This window comes from Schistocerca nitens, chromosome 8 (assembly GCF_023898315.1).
Source record: "Schistocerca nitens isolate TAMUIC-IGC-003100 chromosome 8, iqSchNite1.1, whole genome shotgun sequence".
Taxonomy (NCBI): Eukaryota; Metazoa; Arthropoda; class Insecta; order Orthoptera; family Acrididae; genus Schistocerca; species Schistocerca nitens.
The window spans coordinates 380,161,356-380,183,184 of NC_064621.1; the positions used below are offsets into that span (position 1 = coordinate 380,161,356).

The 21,829-nt window shown below is 43.3% G+C and overlaps 1 protein-coding gene across 1 annotated transcript in view; it reads left to right on the forward strand.

The window, feature by feature from the left end:
* Positions 1 to 21,829, forward strand: part of LOC126199580 (uncharacterized) — a 366,050-nt gene that overhangs the window by 340,484 nt on the left and 3,737 nt on the right. The window contains exons 21-22 of the mRNA XM_049936504.1: positions 6,629 to 6,800; positions 8,396 to 8,575. Coding sequence (XP_049792461.1) covers positions 6,629 to 6,800; positions 8,396 to 8,575 — 352 coding nt within the window. The remainder of the gene's footprint in view (positions 1 to 6,628; positions 6,801 to 8,395; positions 8,576 to 21,829) is intronic.

Below are 21,829 nucleotides of genomic sequence, written 5' to 3' on the forward strand. Positions count from 1 at the left end.
CCAGTTTAGATCCTAAATCGTTTCAGATTCAATAAAATATATTGCAAAGCAGTCCACTACATACGAAGGAGGAACTAATCATCGTCATCATAATCTCTTCATCTTCTTCTTCACTTGAAGGAGGAACTAATCATAAACATCATAATCTCTTCTTCTTCTTCTTCACTTGAAGTACTAAGCCCTTTTTTCATGTTTTGCCCCACAACAACCCCCCCCCCCCCTTCCGGTCCACCTCCTGTAATATACCGATGACTCCGCCTTCCTCGCCCTTGCTCGTACCCTTCAACGGCCCCAACGCCTTCTCCAGAATCAGTTTGACTTTTTTGCCACATGGTATAACCAGTGGCTCCTCAAAATCAATCCTACCAAGACGCAGGCAATCATCGTAAGTCGCACGACTTGCTCCTACTGGCTCCTTGACTTTTTCCCTTGCCATCTGCACCCGTTCTGTCCATCTCTCCTCCACCCTCACCTACCTTAGAATCACCAATTACCTTCACCTCACCTGGATCCCTCATCTCCACTCTGCCCAATCCAAAGCCCACAACCGCCTCCACCTCCTTAAACTCCTCTCTGGCTGGACATGGGGATTGAACCCCTCTACCATCCTCCACACCTACAGATCCTTAATCAGTCCAATCCTCTGTTATGCCAGCTCCACCTGAATATCCACCCACCCCCACCCCCAGATTCTATAAGTCCCTGCAGATACTCGAGTGCCATGCACTCTGCCTCGCCTTCCATATGCACCTCCCGTCCCCCATGTGGATCCCCTATGACCTGATTCCTTTCCCCCATCTGCTCCTTTTCCTCAAACATTTCTGAGTCCTCTACACCTACCACCAACTTTATCCCCCCCACCCCACCCCCAATCCCCTGGTCGCTCTTCTCCTCTCCAACCCCCACTCACTGTTGTGCCCCTCTACCCTCCATCTCTACACCCTACATCTCCTTTCCCAAGGTGGCTTCCGTCAACTCCCCCTCCCAGATGATGCCCTATATCCCTCCATTTATTTCTCCTATCAACTCCGATCCTCCCCTACCTCTCCCTCACTCTGTCCTTTTCCCGTGCTCCCTCTCACCCCCTTCCATCCTGTTTTTTCCCCACCTACCTTCTCTTTGACTCTTTCTCTCCATCTAGTCCTTTGTCTTTCCCCTTCACTGCCTTCCCCACTCCTTCTCACATCTGCCCTGCCCCCCCCCCCTTTCTCTGTATCCTCTCCCTTCGTCGGCTCCCCCTTTTTTCCCCTCCTCTGTCTGGGTCCTCCCTGCACCTCCCCCCCATTTGCCTTCGTACTCTGTAGTGCAGTGTTTCTGTGAGTGTTCAGTGTTGTGCATCCCCTTTTTCAGTGTTGTGAACAGCCACCATACTGTCACTAGGTGTGTTTTTTTGACTGTTGCGAACAGACGCCAAACTGTTGCCATGTCTTTTTAATTGCGACTGTTTATTTACTATGTATTTTAATCAGCATCATCGACCCTTTGTTTTTATATTTTGTTCTCCAGTTTTTCGCCACGTTTCAGTTTTTAACAGTCACAGTTTCTATTGTTATGATGTCTCCGGATTCTGTTACTTAACTTTTCTGTAGGCTGCAGAGCGGCGTGTTATGCTGCTGCCAGGCCCCCCTCCCCCAGACGGGAGTGGGGGGAGGGGGGGGCGGGGGATCGAAATTGAATACAGAGAAAAACGAAAACAAAAATGGTTGGCCAGTTACCATACCCACAGCTTCCTCGGTCGTCCCTGACTTCTTTGAACTGGCTTAGATCTTCTAATCTGCAAAGGTAATCTTTCTTCACTCATTCTTTCGAGCTGTTCATTACAGTTTCTTCTATTTGCTTCTACTTTATTAAGAATGTTAAATACATTCAGCTCTTCCACAATTTCTGAATTTCTGAATCTGTCAGCGCTTGTGTATCTCTTCATTGCTCCTGGAAAACTCATGTGTGTTGCCTGTATGCGGCTTTCTAGACGTTTATAATCTACGATTCACTTCCGTAAACAAGCATTGGAACTGCCACTGATTCATAATATTTCGTTCTTGTTTCTCTCCTTGTTTTATTTTTGACACATCTGTTTATTGTTCCACATACGTTCCGGAGTTCTGCTAATTTCTTCACTACATCTTCGTCATATTTATATGTGATGTCACAACCTAAATAATTAAAATGATTGATTTGTTCTATTGTTGACCACAATGTTTGTCCGTACAGGATATTTCCCTTTGAAAGCCACCGATTTTGTCTTCTTTTCTGAAATCGTCAAATGGTCCGCTTTGCAAACCTTACCTAGTAAATGTGTTCCCCTTTGTAGGTCACCTTCGTCACCCACCAGCATTATGGTGTCGTCTGCATATAAAAGCAGTTAAAGCAGGAGTGGCTGTTAATCATAATTCCCCCGTTAAAAATCTCCTTTCATTTGCGAATTGCTTCATCAAAATAAATGTCGAAAGTGTGGGTAAAATGCTGCACCCGTGGCTTACTCCTTTTTTGTGGTTATAGGCCGTGCTAGAGAGCCATTTACATCTAATATTACAGTCGTGTGTTTGTACAGACTTTTAAAAATGATTACTAGGTGTTTTGAATATCACCTTTTCCTCATAGTTCTTCACAGTTTCTATCAACATTATGAAAAGCCTTTAAAAAATCAATGAACGTTAAATGGGTTTTTCTTTTCTGCTTTCCCTCTTTTTCGGTTGTTTATTTTATTATAAATACTTACTACGTCTGCCGTCGATCTGCCCCTCCGAAATCTCATTCATTCTTCGCCTAATGACCTCTCAGCTAGAACCTCTAACCTCTTATTCACTATTCTTGCAGAAACTTTCCATGCAGTGCCACGTAAGCTGGTTCACCTATACTTGTCGCAGGTATTGCGGTCTCCTTCTTTCAATAGTGATGTCACCTTTGCTTGTGACCATGCTTTTAGAACAGCTCCGTTTCTCCAGCACAAACTAAATAAATGTAGTAGGGCGCCTCCATACTTAGGCATTTCAGCGTTTATGCCATCCATACCAGCAGTTTTTTTCCCCAGAGTTGAGGGTTTCTCTTAATTCGTCCATACATAAATCATTTACACATTGTATTTCGAGTTCGCCCTTTGTTTTTGTTTTCCAACCCCCCCCCCTCCCCCCCCCCCCCCGCAGTAGTACACAGTTATATGGCCAGTGCACTATTGTTTAACTTGCGATAGGCCTCACTAATAGAGTTTTTTTCCCCAGAGTTGAGGGTTTCTCTTAATTCGTCCATACATAAATCGTTTACACATTGTATTTCGAGTTCGCCCTTTGTTTTTGTTTTCCTATGGAGCAGTTTTCTTCACCACAAGTTGCTGTAATGTTGTATCAGCTTTGTTTCCTGGGTGTTATTTATGTGAGCATCTGCTTTTTCTGACTGATTTAGAGTTTTCATTGTTTTATAACCCATCATTTGCCATCGTCTTCTATTACAGTTGTAAACCTATCCCAAATTTCTTGGCGAGCTCGTTGCACTGCTCGATTTGCTGCATTTGTCTCTCTTGTTTGTAAATTTTATGATTCTCCTCTGCTGTTTCATTGAGATACTTAAGATAAACGTCTTGTTTCTTCCTGAAACTCTAATCTAATCCTGGGGACCAAATTTGAACCCTTTCTTCCTTCTTACCTTTATTTTTCTCCTAAGGCTTTTTCAGCACCTCTCTTAACTGAAACTTTTATATTTTTCGATTTCTTCTCTATTTATTCCGCTTCTTCTCTCTTTTCTACTTCTTGATTAAGTCTCTTCTAGCACAGATATCGTATGTAAATCGTGTTTCACAACTTGATCCTCGTCTTGTACTTTTCAGTGAGATCCGAAAAGGAAAACAATGAAGGTAAAGTGTAGGAGGCACTAGGAAGTTAAGCAATTTTGCACTTATTCGCTCTATTGCCAATTACATAGTCGGCAGAATCTGGGGAATTTCACCGACTGTGAACAGTATCACCAAATGTGGCAGGGGCCCCCGTGCTAGCTATAGTGTTTTCTTCCTGTACCTCTGCAGGCGGCTACAGTTACTACAGCAAAACAAGTGCAGCTAAATAACCCCGCACTGTCGCAGTCGCCATAAAGTCACATTTCCAGATGGCATTAGGTTGCAGATCTTAAATATGATTACCCTGATGTAGCAGGTGAATGTTTGTCGTCCAGAAACGGCGCAGTGAGGCATACGGACGTATTAATCTTCGTGTCAACTTTACAATTGCAAATTGTTATCCTAAGTTATCTCTAAAAATGATCAACATGTCCCAGATGCCTCCGCGCCTGCACACTGGCTGACTAACAGAGATGTAAAGTAGCTTACTTCATGGAAAAAATTTCCCCGGATTCGAAAACCATCAGTTTTTTGTTCCTTTTTCGTTTCACAGCGTAACTGCGCCGAAATTTCGAACTATTGATGTTCTCGTGGAACATAAAAGTTCATAATGAGATAGTAGTTTCCTCATAGACTTCTGAAGGACCTGCCACTTCCTTTCGTAGATTAGCACTTCCAGCAAGACTACTGTTAATTTTCATCGACGAGTTGCCGTGGTTTCTGTGAACATCAACAGTGGTTACCTTCTGCATTTTTCCTCCCTTGCTTATGGACGCCGCTTATGGAATCTCCATCTATCTCGGAGGCAGCCCCTATGCAATCACCGTAGGAGTTACATTTATTCTAAGTCACCAGTATATGTTGACTAGAATTATCGTCAGGTTTATAATGACTCTCATTCTACGTCGTGCATAATATCTCACTCCTCTCCTGAGCTAACGTTGCCTTATTACCCCAGTTCTATCGTTTCTTCTTCATAACACTCTCTGTTACTAAATATTCATTTCATCAGTTCAGCGTTAAATGTTCTGCTCAATTTAATGTCCTGCGTCTCATCTGTCTTCTGTTGTCTTTCTCATCTGTTGGGCTGCTGCGTTAAAAAAGAGCACTACTGGAATGTGGGACGGGATTACACCCTTCTTCTACATTAACTGCCCTCTTCCATCACACATTATTTCGACTCACTGCTTGTAACGATTAAATACTGCTTCAAGTTAGTCAACCATTGTGTAAACCTGTCACAACAATATTAGAATGGCAATACCACAGTAACTTCCACTGCACAATTTGCTAGATTCATTTGCTGCTGTGGCTTACACCCAAGCCCATTTTTATATGTATATCTGCACTTCTCGCTACGCCAAGAGTCACTGTTTCTACAGCGTTGTTTTGCTGTCTTCATCTGCTTTCCCCAGTGAGCTGCACTATCTGCTGCTTTCAGTTCACCGCCATTCCGCCTCGTTGAACCATTCGTATAGCTGCCAGATGCGCTCTCTCTTCCCACTGTCTGTCGCCTGATTCACGGTTTAACCTCTTTATCAGGCTTTGAAAGATTACCACCCGGTACGGTCAGTACTGTTCGATTTACGAGCTCATTAGTCCTGTCATAAATGATGGTGACGTAAAACTCTCACGAAACTATCAGATGCACTACCGCGTGCGTCAAGGTAATGAAGGCCAATCCATCTTTCCTAGAATTAATCAAAGAACTTTCCAAAGGAAAGCGCATATACTTCAACGGTGAATTTGAACCGTGCTTCTGTTGTATACTAGCCGCTAAACAGATCACACTCGTTAACTTTAGCAATATCAAATTTCAGCTACAAATTCTGGTCTCTTATGTCTCCTACTTTAGCTAATTCCTTATCCACTACTGCTTCCGTCTTCCGTGCTTTACAGCCATGAGTCCGTCCGATTCGGAAGGCAACTCACTAAGTGACGACTACAGCAATTAGGCAAATCTGTATTGCGTCTACACGCTCCCGACTATGGGTACGAAAACACGAATCTTTCTCCCAAGTCTGATAAAACAACACGTGGTTGCTGTCAACATATGAACAGAAGCCATACTACACGAACTGTTGTTTGTACTTGCGTGTGCAGAATGTATATCACCGACTACTCAAACTTGACTTTAAGTTCAGCGATAAGTGTTCTGGCTAGGAAATTTTTAAGAATTCTGCACTAAAATTATTACAGTGTATCTGAACACTGATGAATAGATATCCTGACAGTTACTGACTTTTTAAGCGCAATTTTGAGCAGTCTGAAATGAACTGAATTGACTAATTCAGATCAGAATTTTTTGGGATACAAAACTGTCAATAGTAGTACCCTTCATGGCTCAAATCACAGGCTAAGAGTGAACCAGATCGCCACTAACATTGCCATGGTAAACATATTGTTATCCTGTGGAGGCAATATATCAATCAAATTTTACTCCTAAGAACTCTGATTCTTGGAAGTGCAGCGACTCTCAGAAACATCAAGATTTTAAGTTCCGTACTTCGCTCCAAAAACGTATTCATTATTCAGGAAGACACATTTTGATTAACGTTCCAGCAACCATACACAACAAATTAAAAAATGCTTAAGATTTTTTTAGTTATTCCACGTCCGTGAGAAACATTTCACTTAAGATCTGTGGAAGGTACTTTTCTTCTAAATTTGTATAATGTATTCTTGTTTCACGCATATTCCTCACCCTTGAGGATCTCCTCGCTATGGTTCTGTGGAAACAGTGTATAGCTGATCTAATAATTAAACAAGAAAGCGTGTGTTAATAACATTATCTTTTTGCAGGAGAATGTTCATACCGAGTTAAAAGATGTATTTGAAAGAGATCATTTTAGAGGCCTCACAATGCAAGATCTACATAACATGAAGTACCTTGACATGGTAATTAAGGAGGCATTGAGGCTTTATCCAAGCGTGCCATTCATCGCCCGCAAGGTCACCAAAGATGTGCAAGTGGGTAGGTAACTGTTATCTGATTCAATTTCACACGCACATCTATTTTGATGGTTGTAAACATAATCAGATGGATTGTGGTGTTCAATTAAATATAACACGAGTCAAGTGCTCCATTTTAGGTGACACACTTCATGAATTTATAATGTAAGTTACGTGTTTTCAGTACTTCAGTTCAGCTGACCTGCTATTCAGAGCGTACACTCCATTAGTTTGCGTCCATAAGGTACAGGTCCATCAGGTGTTCTACCTAAAAATAGTGACTTCTGACAAAACAAAAATTTTACGGTAAGAGAATGACGTTCATTTATCATGAATGGTACATTTGGTCCACGCCTTGTGTTCTAGCGTAGTTACTGTAACTTCCTGGCAGATTAAAGCTGTGTGCCGGACCGGTGATCGAACCTGGGAATTTTACCTTTCTGAGGTAAGTGCTCTTTCAACTGAGTTACCCAAGCAGAACTCACGACCTGCCCTCACAGTTTAACTTCTGCCACTATCTCATCTCCTACCTTCCAAACTTCAAGGGTTTCTCGTGCACACCTTGATGGCCAAGCATTGCAGGAAGAAAGGATAATGTGTATTCATGGCTTAGCCAGGGCCTGGGGCATTGTTAATTTATATGTTCCACAAAACCGGTTATGCATAAAACAATAGTAACGCAGAATCTGACAAACAACGTGGTATTTAGTTCACCAAAAGCAATCCATTCAATTTCTTTACTATTTATTTTCACATCTATCTAGTTACTGTCATCTGCAGCTGTAAATACGAAATCTCATCTGTTGATTAAATCATTTCCTCTTTAATTCAACATGTTTGTTGTGGCGTTAAAGATGATAAACGTAAAGTGTCATTTTATGATTACGAACAGACATTTGTGATTTAGTAACTAATACCTTCTCCATTTAAGACAAAATAAGGAAAAATGAAGAACTATCACTATTTGTTGCATTTATGTCTTAAGCTAGCTGTAATTTCAGAGTGTGGCCAATCCGTTCTGTTGTTACTACTCATCTACCGGCAGCACGCTACTCCCCGTCTCTTTTTATACTGGCAGACCAGCCTCTCATTACAATTAATGTTCAACTCCACGTTACATAGGGTTGTCTGGATACTTTTGATGATATATTGGTAATATTTGGAAGAGGATTATCACTATACGATTTTGCCATTCAGCCATCTGACACCTCTCAACAACCTTGACGTGAATCATCAAATTTGGGCCTTTTATTTTTGGGGCAACATATCCCAGACAAAACTATGAAGGTCTAGTGTGACTTTTACTGTATATTTACGAAAGTAAGAAAGATCTACCGACGATTTTCTCAACAATTGCTGTTTACCTACCTCATGTGACAAGTACACAAACATTTTGTTTAAGATATATCACAGCTGAGAGGACCCTATATTTTGGTATAATTACTAAACAGTACATAATTAGAATATGCATTTTAATCACAATTCCTTCGATATTTGTCCTTGGTTGACTCTCCTACATTCTGTCTGTGGGTACGTGGCGTACTGTGCGTTAATCTTGCTATCACCCATTCAGTTTGGGTGACTTCTGTTGTGTGTAAACACTTCGCATTTTCGCAGGTGGGTACAGGATACCAGAGGGCGTAACAGTAACGATGCAGATCTGCCACACCCACCGCGACCCCGACCACTGGCCGGACCCGGACCGCTTCGACCCGGACAACTTCCTGCCGGAGAGGGTGCAGGGCAGACACCCCTTCGCCTACGTGCCCTTCAGCGCGGGGCCCCGAAACTGCATAGGTAAGCTTTGCCCGAGGGTCGGACGGGGCCGTCAGAGATCGTTGCTTCCAAATAAAATCGTTCATGTCGGTAACTGGCAACAATAATACACGATGCGTTGTTATCTGTGTATAAAGATAATTACGAAGCCTTGGTATGATCGTATCTTTGTTGCTGAGTAAGCACAAATATATTTTTATCTACACTACCATGCCAGTTGTTCTTATAATGATGTTGCTACACAGAACATACAGGATAGTAAAAAAAGTATTATGTATTTTCAGAGGTGATAGTGTGGAACAAAACAAGAAAAATATGTACAGTAAACGTGGGCTCTCAAATACATACCTTAAGAGCTGCGAGCGCCTGTTAATTTTCGCTACTGTGAAAAGTATCTCTCCTACTGCAAGCTCTTTGCAGTAAAGAAATACCTGTAGAATACACAGGAAACAAATGTGTCAATAATGAGTAAATAAAGGAGAACACATTATTACGTTATTCTTTCAACAAAGATGAAAACCAGTCGACAGGTGCTCAAAAATTTTGTCACAATAAGTGTATCTGTTTCAACAGTTTAAAATTTCATAACCGTAAATGTGAAATAGGATCAAATCAAAGTCCACATCAAACAAGAAACGGGCGATAATATCCTTTCTTACAGTATCAATAAATAGTCACATAGCGAAAGAGTACATGATTATATGCCATGAGTAGCAAGTATCAGAATTTTAGGTCGCATATCAAACATAAATAAGATGAATGCCAACCAACATACATCGATGTAGACCTGCATTTATCGTCCAGCCATTCCCGCTTAGCCATTTTGCCCTTTGCATTCCGCCTATGTCTTTAGACAACTGGATTCCCTTTCATTTTTATATTTTCTCGTTTCGTCAGTTAAATTCAGTATCCCCTGTGATATCCAACATGTTCTACTAGTTACGCAATTTCAACTTTTTGTTGATGTACGACCAGCAACCCTTTTATTTCGTGAACAGTTTATTATAAATCTGTCACAGTTGCAGTACATATATTTTGGCGACTAGATTCGAACCGACGGGTTCATCCTCTAGCCTGAACGACGGAGACTGCACTAAAGTGCCTATTCGTAATCACAACCATCTCAAATTGGCAATAGATACATCACACGTTGACGGTAGACAAATGCACAAGTTACATACGCTCACTGTACAAGTCAGGATCAACCTGCTGCTTCACCATTGAGTAGAACTGCATCCCATCGGCGAAAATAATCACGACTATACTTTCCCCTTGCTTTCTGCTGTTCATAGTACCAGCACAGCAAAGCTAAGTTAATGTCACAAGGTTAGATCAGTCAATCATCCAGACTATTGCCCCTGCAACTAATGATAAAGTTTTCGGGAACCACATGTATGTCTGGCCTCTCCACAGATACCCGTCCGTTGTGATTCACCGTTTATCTGTATCTTCGAGTTATGCAAGCTACCCTTCCTGGGGAAAGTTAGGCGTTCATTGTAGGAAGAGGGAGGGAGGGGGTGCTTTGAGTATACTTTGGATATACTAATGAAATATGCTTACCTCTAAGGTATAGCAATAACCTGCCTTGAAACAAAATATTGACTGAGTAACTACCAATCGTTTAAGAAATAATTATTTTTTGAGGCCCATACATCCTCAAACTCTACCAATCAGTTGTACGTAAAATGGAACTTCAGGAATCCTACAACCACTTGCATAAATTTGTGCAAACACCCACGGATCCTATCGCAAATATCTTTACGTGGTACAGACAAACTAGTGTATCCTGTAGTCGCTAAATTCACAGACAAAATGCTACTCGTTCAGCCAAAGACAAACAAGCAAGAACCGTCGCTGCGTTTACGTTCAGTTTGACGATGGGTTTGAACCAAAGAAATGAACCGGTTCAGAGGTAGGCTGCGAAACATTACGTAGTGTTTCATATGGTGCCACGGTGCACTATTAACTGCCATAGAGTGCCCTCCGCCACACACCGTTGGGTAGCTTGCGGAGTATAAATGTAGATGTAAATGTAATAGATATTCTATGTAGTCATAGCGCTATCCGTATAAGTGTGTGGCGTACACAAGTATAAGAGGGCATGCATTGGTGGAGCTGTCGTTTGCACTCACGTAATTCGTGTGAGGCTTCGAACGTGATTATGGCCACACGACGGGAGTTAATAGGTTTCGAACGCGGAATGGTAGTTGGAGCTAGACGCACGGGACATTCCATTACGGACATCGTTAGGGAATTCAATATTCCGAAATCCACAGTGTCCAGAATGTGCCGAGAATACCAAATTTCAGGCGTCAGCTCTCGCCACGGACAACGCAGTGACCGACTGGCTTCATTTAATGGCCGATAGCAGCGGCGCTCGGTTAGAGCTGTCTGTGCTAACAGACCAGCAACACTGAATGAAATAACCGCAGAAATCAATGTGGGACGTACAACTAACTTATACGTTACGGCAGTGCGATGAAATTTGGCGTTAATTGGCTATGGCAGTAGATGACCGACGCGAGTGCTTTTGCTAACAGCACGACATCGTCTGCAACTCCTCTCCTGGGCTCGTGACCTTTTCGGTTGAACCTTAGACGACCGTAAAACTATGGCCTGCTCAGATGAGTCCCGATTTCAGTTGGTAAGAGCTGATGGCCGGGTTCGAGTGTGGCTCAGTCCTCACGACATCATGGGACCAAGTTGTCAACAGCGTACTGTGCAAGCTGGTGGTAGCTCCATAGTGGTGTGGCTGTGTTTGTGTGGAATGGGCTGGATCCTCTTTTCCAACAAAACCGGTCATTGACTGGGAATGATTATGTTCGGCTATTTAGAGATAATTTCCATTCATTAAAGGACTTTATGTTCTCTAACAGGGATGGAATTTTTATAGATGAGAAATCGCCATGTCACCGGGCCACAGCTGTTCGCGATTGTTATAAAGAATATCCTGGACAATTTGATCGCCCATCATGAATCCCACGAGCATTTATGGGACATAATCGAGAAGTCAGTTCGTGCACAGACTTCTGCTTTGGCACCACTTCCGCAGTTATAGAAGGCTCTATAGGCAACATGGCTCAACAGGGACTTCCAACGATTTCTTGAGTCCATGCTACGTCGAGTTGCTGCACTAAGCAGGCAAAAAGGAAGTATGAATTGATATTAAGAGGTATCCCACGACCTTTGTCACCTTGGTGTACAGTTTGTTTGACAGTGAAAGGGTTCGTGTTTGGTTTTGCACGATACACATTTGCTGAATTTGTATTCGGTAACATGCCTGTTGTGCAGACAACATACACATACACACACAAATCTGAGGAAAAGATTAAACACTGATGTGTATATAACGGGTGGCCAGAAACAAGTTAAAAAGGTTGTAATGATGTTGCAGGGTAGGTTATGCTGAAAACTAATTAGCTTTGATGTTAGGCAAACTGATCACCGGGCGCAAATTCAAGCACTTGCACGCGCTAAAATTCGCTAATGTGCAGACATCTGTGGGTCCGTGGGGTTAACGTTTGTCGAATGCTCATTACCAGTTCAAATTTGCCTTTTTCAGGAGTGATAAATTCAAGCTAGCTGAGCAAAAGCTACTTTTGTTCGGTCTGACGAAACCGAGTGAAGAACACGTTCGGCAACATTGTCTCTGGCAGGCTACTTGAAACTGCAACGACCTGATTAATTCGTGCCCACCTCAGTGTTTCAGTTTTTTCTCTGCGTCTGACACTCTTCCTATAAACACATCAGAAAATCTGCTACCTGTCGTTTCCTGCACGGTTGTAACTGCGCCGCGAATTTGACCGTGCCTGTCTGTGTGAATTGTCAGTTGTGCGTCCACGTGTCCACGTTTCAATACCTACCTGCAGTCCAGAGGAAAATAAACATTAATGGTTTGCTTGGGCCAAGCGTATTTGGTGCTACTAACCTACCTAAAAAGTATACTACTCGTAAAAGCTTTAAGTATCAAGTGAACACTGACGTAATTTTGTTGAGTACACTGTTCTCAGCCATAAACAACGTTGGTTGGCGTGATTTTAATACCTGGAAGATGATGTCTACTCAGATTTCGTGCCCGTCGCGTAAGAGTGGCACTAGTAGTGACACTACCAGGATGCAGATCAGGTTTGCTTTATAAATACACGCTGTAACTGTAGTGACAATGAGGTCGGACGTGGTGAGTTACTGTTAGTCAAGAACGCCTTTAAGGCGACAAAGAAGACATTATCAACACCTCACTGACTTTGAAAGAGTTCGTGTAATAGGGCTGCGAGAAGCTGGATTTTCCTCCGCGATATTGCTGAAAGTTTTGGCAGGAATGTAGCCGCTGTACATGATTGCTGGCAACGGTGGTCAACGGAAGTACCGGTAACAAGAAGAGCGGGCTCCGGACGGTCACTTGGTGCTACCAAGAGGGAAGACTATTGTGTTCGGCGTATGGCTGTGAAGCATCATATTGTTTGCAGAAGTAAATCTAGCAGCAGTTGTCACCACAGTGACACACTGAACTGTTACAATTGGGCACTTCAGTGGCAGCTCCTAGCCAGACGCTGTGTAGCGTGCTATCAACGACCCAAATCCACCACAGTTTGCGACTTCGGTAGAATCAATCGAGATCTCATTGGAGGGTGGTGTGCAGGTCTGTTGTGTTTTATTATGAAAACTGGTTCTTCTTCGAGGCTACTGATGGCCGATATTGGTTAGGAGGAGGCCAAATGAGCATTCTGCGGCTTAAACGCACTGACCTATTCCTCGGGTTATGGTGGGGGGCAGATTTCCTATGACAGCAGGAGCTCTCTCGTGGTTATCCTACGCACCATGACTGCAAATCTGTATATTAGTCTGGTGATTCGACGGGTTGTGCTGCCATTCGTTAACAGAATTCCAGGGGGTGTTTTCCACATACCGCTTTTGTAACTTAACATGCTCTACAGAGTGTCGACATGTTGCCTTCGCGTGTTCGAACACAAGATCTGTCTCCAATCGAGCACATGTGGGACACCATCAGGGGACAACTCCAGCGTCATCGACAACCAGTATTTAACCGTCGCTGTATATACCGGCGAAGTGCAACAGGCCTGGAACTCCATCCGATAAACTGAGATCCAGCGTCTATACAACACAATGCATGCATGTCTGCATGGTTATGTTCAACACTCAGGCGGCTACACAGGTTATTAATGTACCACCATTTCACATTTTCAGTGGCTTATCTTCCGCTCACATTAACCTGAGATGTTGCAGTGTTAATCATTGAAACATGTTACCTAGACAAACGTATTCACGAAATACAAATACTTGTATAATTTTTTGGTGCTGCATTTTTCTTCGTCAGTGTGTATTGTATTTTGTGTGCGTTTACGTATTCTTTATTTGGGTAATATAGTATGTTACATCCAAGTTCTCCTTACATTTAAGGCTCAGTCACATAATTCTGTGACGACAGACACGCTTGACAATGGCTATCAGAATAGTTTTAATATTTCAGATACTTCAAGAGCATAATACCGAAATTTGGTTGGTGTGAATGATGACGTCTTTGTTTTTCTGTGAAATTTTAAACGGAGTATACTCGCACATTGGAAAACATGAGTTACAGACAGTCAAGTAATATCCTGTGACCAGATACTTACTCTCAATAATTTCAACATCAACATTTAATTCAAGCCTTCCATAGGTAAAGTTAGGCGTGCTTAGTATAAATTACTCTTTCAATCTGAGGTCTGGTATCCTTTTGTGCGTGGGTGGTTATATTGCAAACTTTTTACCTACGTATGTAATAGCCATATAATAAACTGATTCAGCAGAAAGGCGGTTTAGCTGCGTAGTGTGTTAAATGTTAATCTCATAAGTAAACGTCCAGCCAAAATTGTTGACCCTTTTCCTATGACTGGCTGGTTTAGGTCGTATTGTACCTGGTTTGCGTCGGAAATCACATATTTGACGTATGTAGCACAAAAAGTGTTTCACTTATTTCAAATTCAAATGAAATTAAAAAACATGCTAGACACAGTTTATCTAAAAGCAGTTCTCTTGTAAAACTTTTGTCTCTGAACTATGTTCTTCTCCGAAAGTTGCAGATTACACATTCATACATACGTCTCTGTTTTTCTTTATGGATGTATCTTTTTGTAAAACAGGGTATACACAACTTCTACAGAGCTACAGTACTTAAGTGTAGGTTGTTACAGCCACTGTTGAAGAACGACGTATGTCAAGTGGTCGACCGCAGCAGTTTAACTTCTGGCTGTAACTGCCGAACATGAACAATTATTGGATATTATGTCACATTTTCTTAATACATTACCTACCGACAGCCCACTTCACGGCAATCTCCTGCTACGAAAAAATGTTGGTAACAACTAGCTTTCGTGCAATTCACTCGGTGCGGGATTACCTACTGGGCATTGTGTCACTAAACCACCAACTTACCGCGCTTGTGTTCGCAGTGGCATCTTACGAGAGACAGCGGCTCCAAGTATCTCTGCCAGCATGTTAGAAGTTCTCACCATCTTCCTTGATTTAATTCGTGGTTTCGGTTCCAGCTTTGGTGAGAGATCAATACAGAAGAAATGAAACACAAAGTAACGACAACATTTTATTTCAGTTAGATCAAATAATATACAACAGCGATACCATGTTAGAGAATTCCCGTGTCAGCGATGTTCTTGTTATTCATCGACATCACCTACATTATGCTTTTGATATTTTTTGTTCACCTCCATTAAACATAAACTACACCAAAGGATGGAAAATTTAATAGAGTACCATTCAAAGTATGCCTGAAAATAATATTAATAATAATAATAGTAATAATGATAATAACAATAATACGTTTAAGACTTATGTAGTCACTAAAAATGAAAATTGTACTGGGAACGTTGGAGACATCTGTACTGGAAAATGCTAGAAGAAAGAGTTATATAGAAATATGGATCAGAAAAGAGACTGGAATTACTATGAATATAAAGCAAATGAAAAATGAGCAAGCTAGGCGAAAAGACGTCTACGGACGAAGGAAGTTCTTACCTGGATTAGAAGAGATCAGAAAAGTCAGAGAGTACGACTCAGTGAAACGCGAATACTTGACATTGGCAAACATTTACAATCAAACTCGATGAATACCTAAAACTTGCACCACAAGTATTGCGGAAATAGAAAGTGATACTGATGTATAGTTTTCACAGAATGGAATAATAGTCCGCGCAGTCCGGAACCATGCGACTGCTACGGTCGCAGGTTCGAATCCTGCCTCGGGCATGGATGTGTGTGATGTCCTTAGGTTGGTTAGGTTTAAGTAGTTCTAAGTTCTAGGGGACTGATGACCACAGCAGTTGAGTCCCATAGTGCTCAGAGCCATTTGAACCATTTTGAATAATAGTCAGGGGCCCGAACTGCTAGCCAGTAAACAGATAATCATATTTCGAAAGTGCATTTTTTGTGCAATCGTAAACTACTCATACTTAAAATAGAACAATGCTTATTGGCATTAACAATCTAATAGTAGGATCAATTAGAATGTCAATGGCGTTTGTTGCAGGATTCTAATGCGAGTCCTTTACGAGATACCGCATTTTGAAAAGCTCATACACCGACAATTACACAATACCTGTGGTAGCACACACTAAAGAACAACACAACACGGTACACTAGTTAATTGGATTCTGACCAGTAACGGTACAACTGACCATCACACGTTTTGGTCAAAATGACCACCGGCAGCAGCAGTACACTCTTCCAGTCTGATATGGAACGATTGCTGCACACGTGCTAGCATTTCAACGGAGATGTCGGGGCAGGCTGCACCAATACGTCGTTGCATAACATCAGCTGTGGTTGTTATGTCGTTGTAGACGGCGGCTTTCAGCTTTCTCCACAGGAAAAAAGTCCTCAGGCGTCAAATCCGGCGAACAGCCGGGACTAGGCGCAGGTGCTCTGCGTCCAACCCAAAGAGATGGAAACAATTCGTGAAGACATGCTGTAGTACTTCGTGCACAGTGCTCTGGACAACCATCACGTTGGTACCACAGGTTCTTCCTAGTCTGCGGAGGAACGTCTTCCTAGCAGCCATGGAAAATGGATGGTCTGTTAGGAGGCTGCGATACTATTGCGCCTTCAGTTTTCCGCCTATGAAAAACGGGCCATGAGCTGAGCTTCACTATCCCATAATACACGTTTACACTCCACAGACACTGACGTTCCGCCTGACGAAGCCAACGGGGATTGTCACCGGACAAACAGTGCATGTTTCTCTGTTTACCTGGCCGTGATTGGTGAATGTGGCTTCATCACTAAACAAGATACATGACTGCTTGAACTGTCACACACTAACTGACTAGCAAGTCGCAATGCACTCAAGGAACACAAGAGCACCTGTCGGCAAATACAACAGCATCGTACATAGCAACTACTCAGGTTGAATGGCACGAACAAGTGTCGGTGTTGGAACTTTGCACAATATGATATCTACATAATAAAGGTCTCGCACTAGACTCCTGCAACAAACACCACCGACATTCGAATTTACCCTACTTTTAGTTTGTTAGTGTCAATAGACACTGAAAGTGTTTGTTTGCACAAAAATACGTTTTCTATTTTTGCAATCTGTTTATTGGATAACAATACGAGCCCCTGCATACCAATACATTCGGTGAAAACCGCTTATCAATAGCATTTTCTATTTGTGCAATGTTTTCACTGTAAGTTTCAACTGATTCACCCTATATATCTGGAGATTGTGATGCATGCAGTAGTGTACAGGAGACTTTATCAAGTGGTGGAAGTAAAATGGCTGACAAACACGATGATCGCTGTAACCTCATTTGCAATGATTCGGTTATTATAGCCTGTTTCCTCACAGTCCTTGTGTCACACATAACTGTGCTTGTGACGTATGATTTCAGGATCTTTTTCCTCGTACGCGCAGTTTACTTCTGCGCCAAATATGGCGTCTTCCATTCCACCGAACCTCTTCTATTACGATTTATTCCAGCGCGGTGCTTGTAGGACAAACTGTAGGAGGTTAGAAATAACTACCAATCCTCATGTGAGTTACATCTGTATCAGCCATCCATCTTACCATGTCAAGGCTGTATACGTTTAAGGTTCCCGTCTATTGTATTTAATTGGAATTACATGAAACTGCCGGCCGCGGTGGTCTCGCGGTTCTAGGCGCGCAGTCCGGAACCGTGCGACTGCTACGGTCGCAGGTTCGAATCCTGCCTCGGGCATGGATGTGTGTGATGTCCTTAGGTTGGTTAGGTTTAAGTAGTTCTAAGTTCTAGGGGACTTATGACCACAGAAGTTGAGTCCCATAGTGCTCAGAACCATTTGAACCATTTTTGAACATGAAACTGTGTGTAGTGAATACGCTATTAATTGAAATGCCCTCTCATATGCACGAAGGTAAAAAAAGTCATGGGATACCTCCTAACATCGGGTCAAATTCCCTTTTGCCCGGCGTAGTACAGCAACTCGACGTGGCACGGACTCAACAAGTCGCTGGAAGTCCCCTGGAGAAAGCTTGAATCATGCTGACTCTATTGTCGTCAACAGTGGCGAAAGTGTTGCCGATACAGGAATTTGTGCACGAACTGACCTCTTCATTATATCACATAAATGTTCGGTGCGATTCATGTTGGGCGATCTGGATAGCCAATACATTCACTCAAACTGTTTTTCAAACCAATCGCCAACCGCTGTGGCCCGTTGACATGGCGCATTGTCATCCGTTAATATTCCGTCGATGTTTGAGAACCTGAAGTCCACGAATGGGACCAAATTGTCTCCACGTAGCTCAGTCAATGACCGGTTCAGTCGGGCCGGAGGACCCAGTCCATTCCATGTGAGCACACATGGAACCAACACCAGCTTTCACGATATCTCGTTGACAGCTTGGGTCTATGACTTCGTGAGGACTGCACCACACTCGAACTCTAACACCATCTCTTGCCAACTCATATCGGGACTCAGACGGTCTTACAGCCGTTTAGGGTTCAACCGACATGGTCACGAGCCCTGGATAGGCACTGCAGGCTGTTAGCAAAGTACTCGTGTCGGTGGTCTGCTGCCATGGCCCACTGACGCCACATTTCGCCGCACTGTCATAACGGGGACGTTCATCGAAAATCGCACACTGATTTCTGCGGTTGTTTCAGTCAGTATTGCTCATCTACACTACTGGCCATTTAAATTGCAACACCAAGAAGAAATGCAGATGATAAACGGAGATTCATTGGACAAATATATTATACTGGGACTGACATGTGATTACATTTTCACGCAATTTGGGTGCATAGATCCTGAGAAATCAGTACCCAGAACAACCACCTCTGGCCGTAATAACGGCCTTGATTCGCCTGGGCATTGAGTCAAACAGAGCTTGGTTGGCGTGTACAGGCACAGCTCCCATGCAGCTACAACACGATACCACAGTTCATCAAGAGTAGTGACTGGCGTATCGCGACGAGCCAGTTGCTCGGCCACCATTGAACAGACTTTTCAATTGGTGAGACATCTGGAGAATGTGCTGGCCAGGGAAGCAGTCGAACATTTTCTGCATCCAGAAAGGCCCGTACAGGACCTGCAACATGCGATCGTCCATTATCCTGCTGAAATGTAGGGTTTCGCAGGGAACGAATGCAGGGTAGAGCCACGGGTCGTAACACTTCTGAAATGTAACGTCCACTGTTCAAAGTGCCATCAATGCGAACAAGAGGTGACCGAGACGTGTAACCAATGGCATCCCATACCTTCACGCCGGGTGATACGCCAGTATGGCGATTACGAATACACGCTTCCAATGTGCGTTCACCGCGATGTCGCCAAACACGGATGCGACCATCATGATGCTGTAAACAGAACCTCGATTCATCCGAAAAAATGAAGTTTTGCCGTTCGTGCACCAAGGTTCGTCGTTGAGTACACCATCGTGGGCGCTCCTGTCTGCGATGCAGCGTCAAGTGCAGCCGCAGCCACGGTCTCCGAGCTGATAGTCCATGCTTCTGCAAACGTCGGCGAACTGTTCGTGCAGATGGTTGTTGTCTTGCAAACGTCCCCATCTGTTGACTCAGGGATCGAGACGTGACTGCACGATCCGTCACAGCCATGTGGATAAGATGCCTGTCATCTCGACTGCTAGTGATACGAGGCTGTTGGGATCCAGCACGGCGTTCCGTATTACCCTCCTGAACCCACCGATTTCATATTCTGCTAACAGTCATTGGATCTTGACCAACGCGAGCAGCCATGTCGCGATACAATAAACCGCAATCTCGATGGGCTACAATCAAACCTTTATTAAAGTCGGAAACGTGATTGTACGCATTTCTCCTCCTTACACGTGACATCACAACAACGTTTCAGCAAGCAACGTCGGTCAACCGCTGTTTGTGTATGAGAAATCGGTTGGAAACTTTCCTCATATCAGGACATTGTAGGTGTCGCCACCGGCGCCTACCTTGTGTGAATGCTCTGAAAAGCTAATCATTTGCATATCACAGTATCTTCTTCCTGACGGTTAAATTTCGCGTCTGTAGCACGTCATGTTCGTGGTGTAGCAATTTTAATGGCCAGTAGTATAGAAGAACAGATAACTCCACGCAGAGCCGTTGCTCTCGGTCGTTAAATGAAGGCCGTTGGCCACTGCCTTGTATGTTATGGGAGGTAACGTCTAAAATGTGGTATCTCGGCGCATTCTTGAGATTGAGGATCTCGAAATATCGAATAGTCTAACGATTTCCGAAGTGACAGTCCCATGCATCCACCTACAACTACCACTACGCGTTGAAACTCTTAATTCCCGTCGCGCGATCATAATCACGTTATAATCCCTTTCACATGAATCACCGAGTAGAAGATACAGTTCTGCCTATCATTCCCATTTTATACCTTGCGTAAACGATGCTAAAGCCATCTTTATACATGGAATCGGTATGCCTTACTTTGTCACCTCAGCGTACACTGGTATGCAAAACCTAAGAGGGGGAAGTAATTTTTGCGTCATGTGTCACTGCCAAGTAACGTACGAGGGTAATTCCAAAAGTAAGATCTCCTATTTTTTATAAGTACAGAACTCTGTTTTTGTGGCTGTTGGTCACACTGTTTTGAAGAGTGTTTCACGCGCTGTGTGTGAGCATGCGCACGCCGCTCTTAGGCGCTCAGTCTTGGCTTCGCAGCCGTTGAGAATGGAGTTCCCGTTGGATGTTACCGCCAAGTGCGAATTGCTGGCAGTTATTCGGTTTTTGAACGCAAAGGGCACTGCGCCAATTGAAATCCATTGCCAATTGACGGAAGTGCATGGTGAGTCGTGCATGGATCTCAAAAATATTCGTTAGTGGTGTACAGAGTTTGCAGCTGGTCCGACCGAAATTCACCACGAACAAAGGAGCGGGAGACCGTCAATTTCTGAGGAGACAGTGTTGAAGGTTGAGCAAAGCTTGCGTGAAGATCGGTGGATCACCCTGGAAGATCTCTGCACGTTGGTTCCTGAGGTTTGCCGAGGAACCACTCACAGAATTTTATCGGAAACATTGAACTACCGGAAGGTGTGCGCAAGATGGGTGCCACGCATGCTGTCTGAGAAACACATGCGGCAACGAGTTGATGCTTCCCGCGCATTTCTTCACCGCCTTGCAGCCGAACAGGACAACTTTTTGTACTCAATTGTCACGGGTGACGAAACCTGGACATACCACTTTACACCTGAGACCTAGCAACAATCACGCCAGTTCGTAACTTTCTAAACAGCATGGCGGTGAGCTGGTGGGACATGGGCATACAAAAACTGCCACAGTGTCTACAAAAATGCATCGACAGAAATGGTGATCATGTCGAAAAATAGCTAAATGTTCTGGCTGTAAAGTGATGTAAACCATTGTACAAATAAACGGGTCTATGTACTTATAAAAAATAGGAGATCTTACTTACGGGATTACCCTCGTAGTTCGATGAAACTTGGGTCACACAGCAAGAACTGCTTCAGTATAGTACATAATGTAAGTGAAATAAATATGCAGTGACACTAGCAGAGCTGAAATTTCTGTTCAGAGACAATCATTACACTGCAGTCATGCTTCTTAATAGTGCGTGTGTTCACTACGGGCGGCAGTGCTTGCTTAGTAGTGACTTCTCATGCTGGCCACAATGTTGACAATGAGTTCTTGTGGCAGGCCGTTCCATTACTCGACCAGAGCAGCTGACAACTGGTAGATGGTCTTTAGTGCGTGGAAACGTGCTTCAATTCGGCTCTCCAACGCGGCCCACATGGGATGTAAG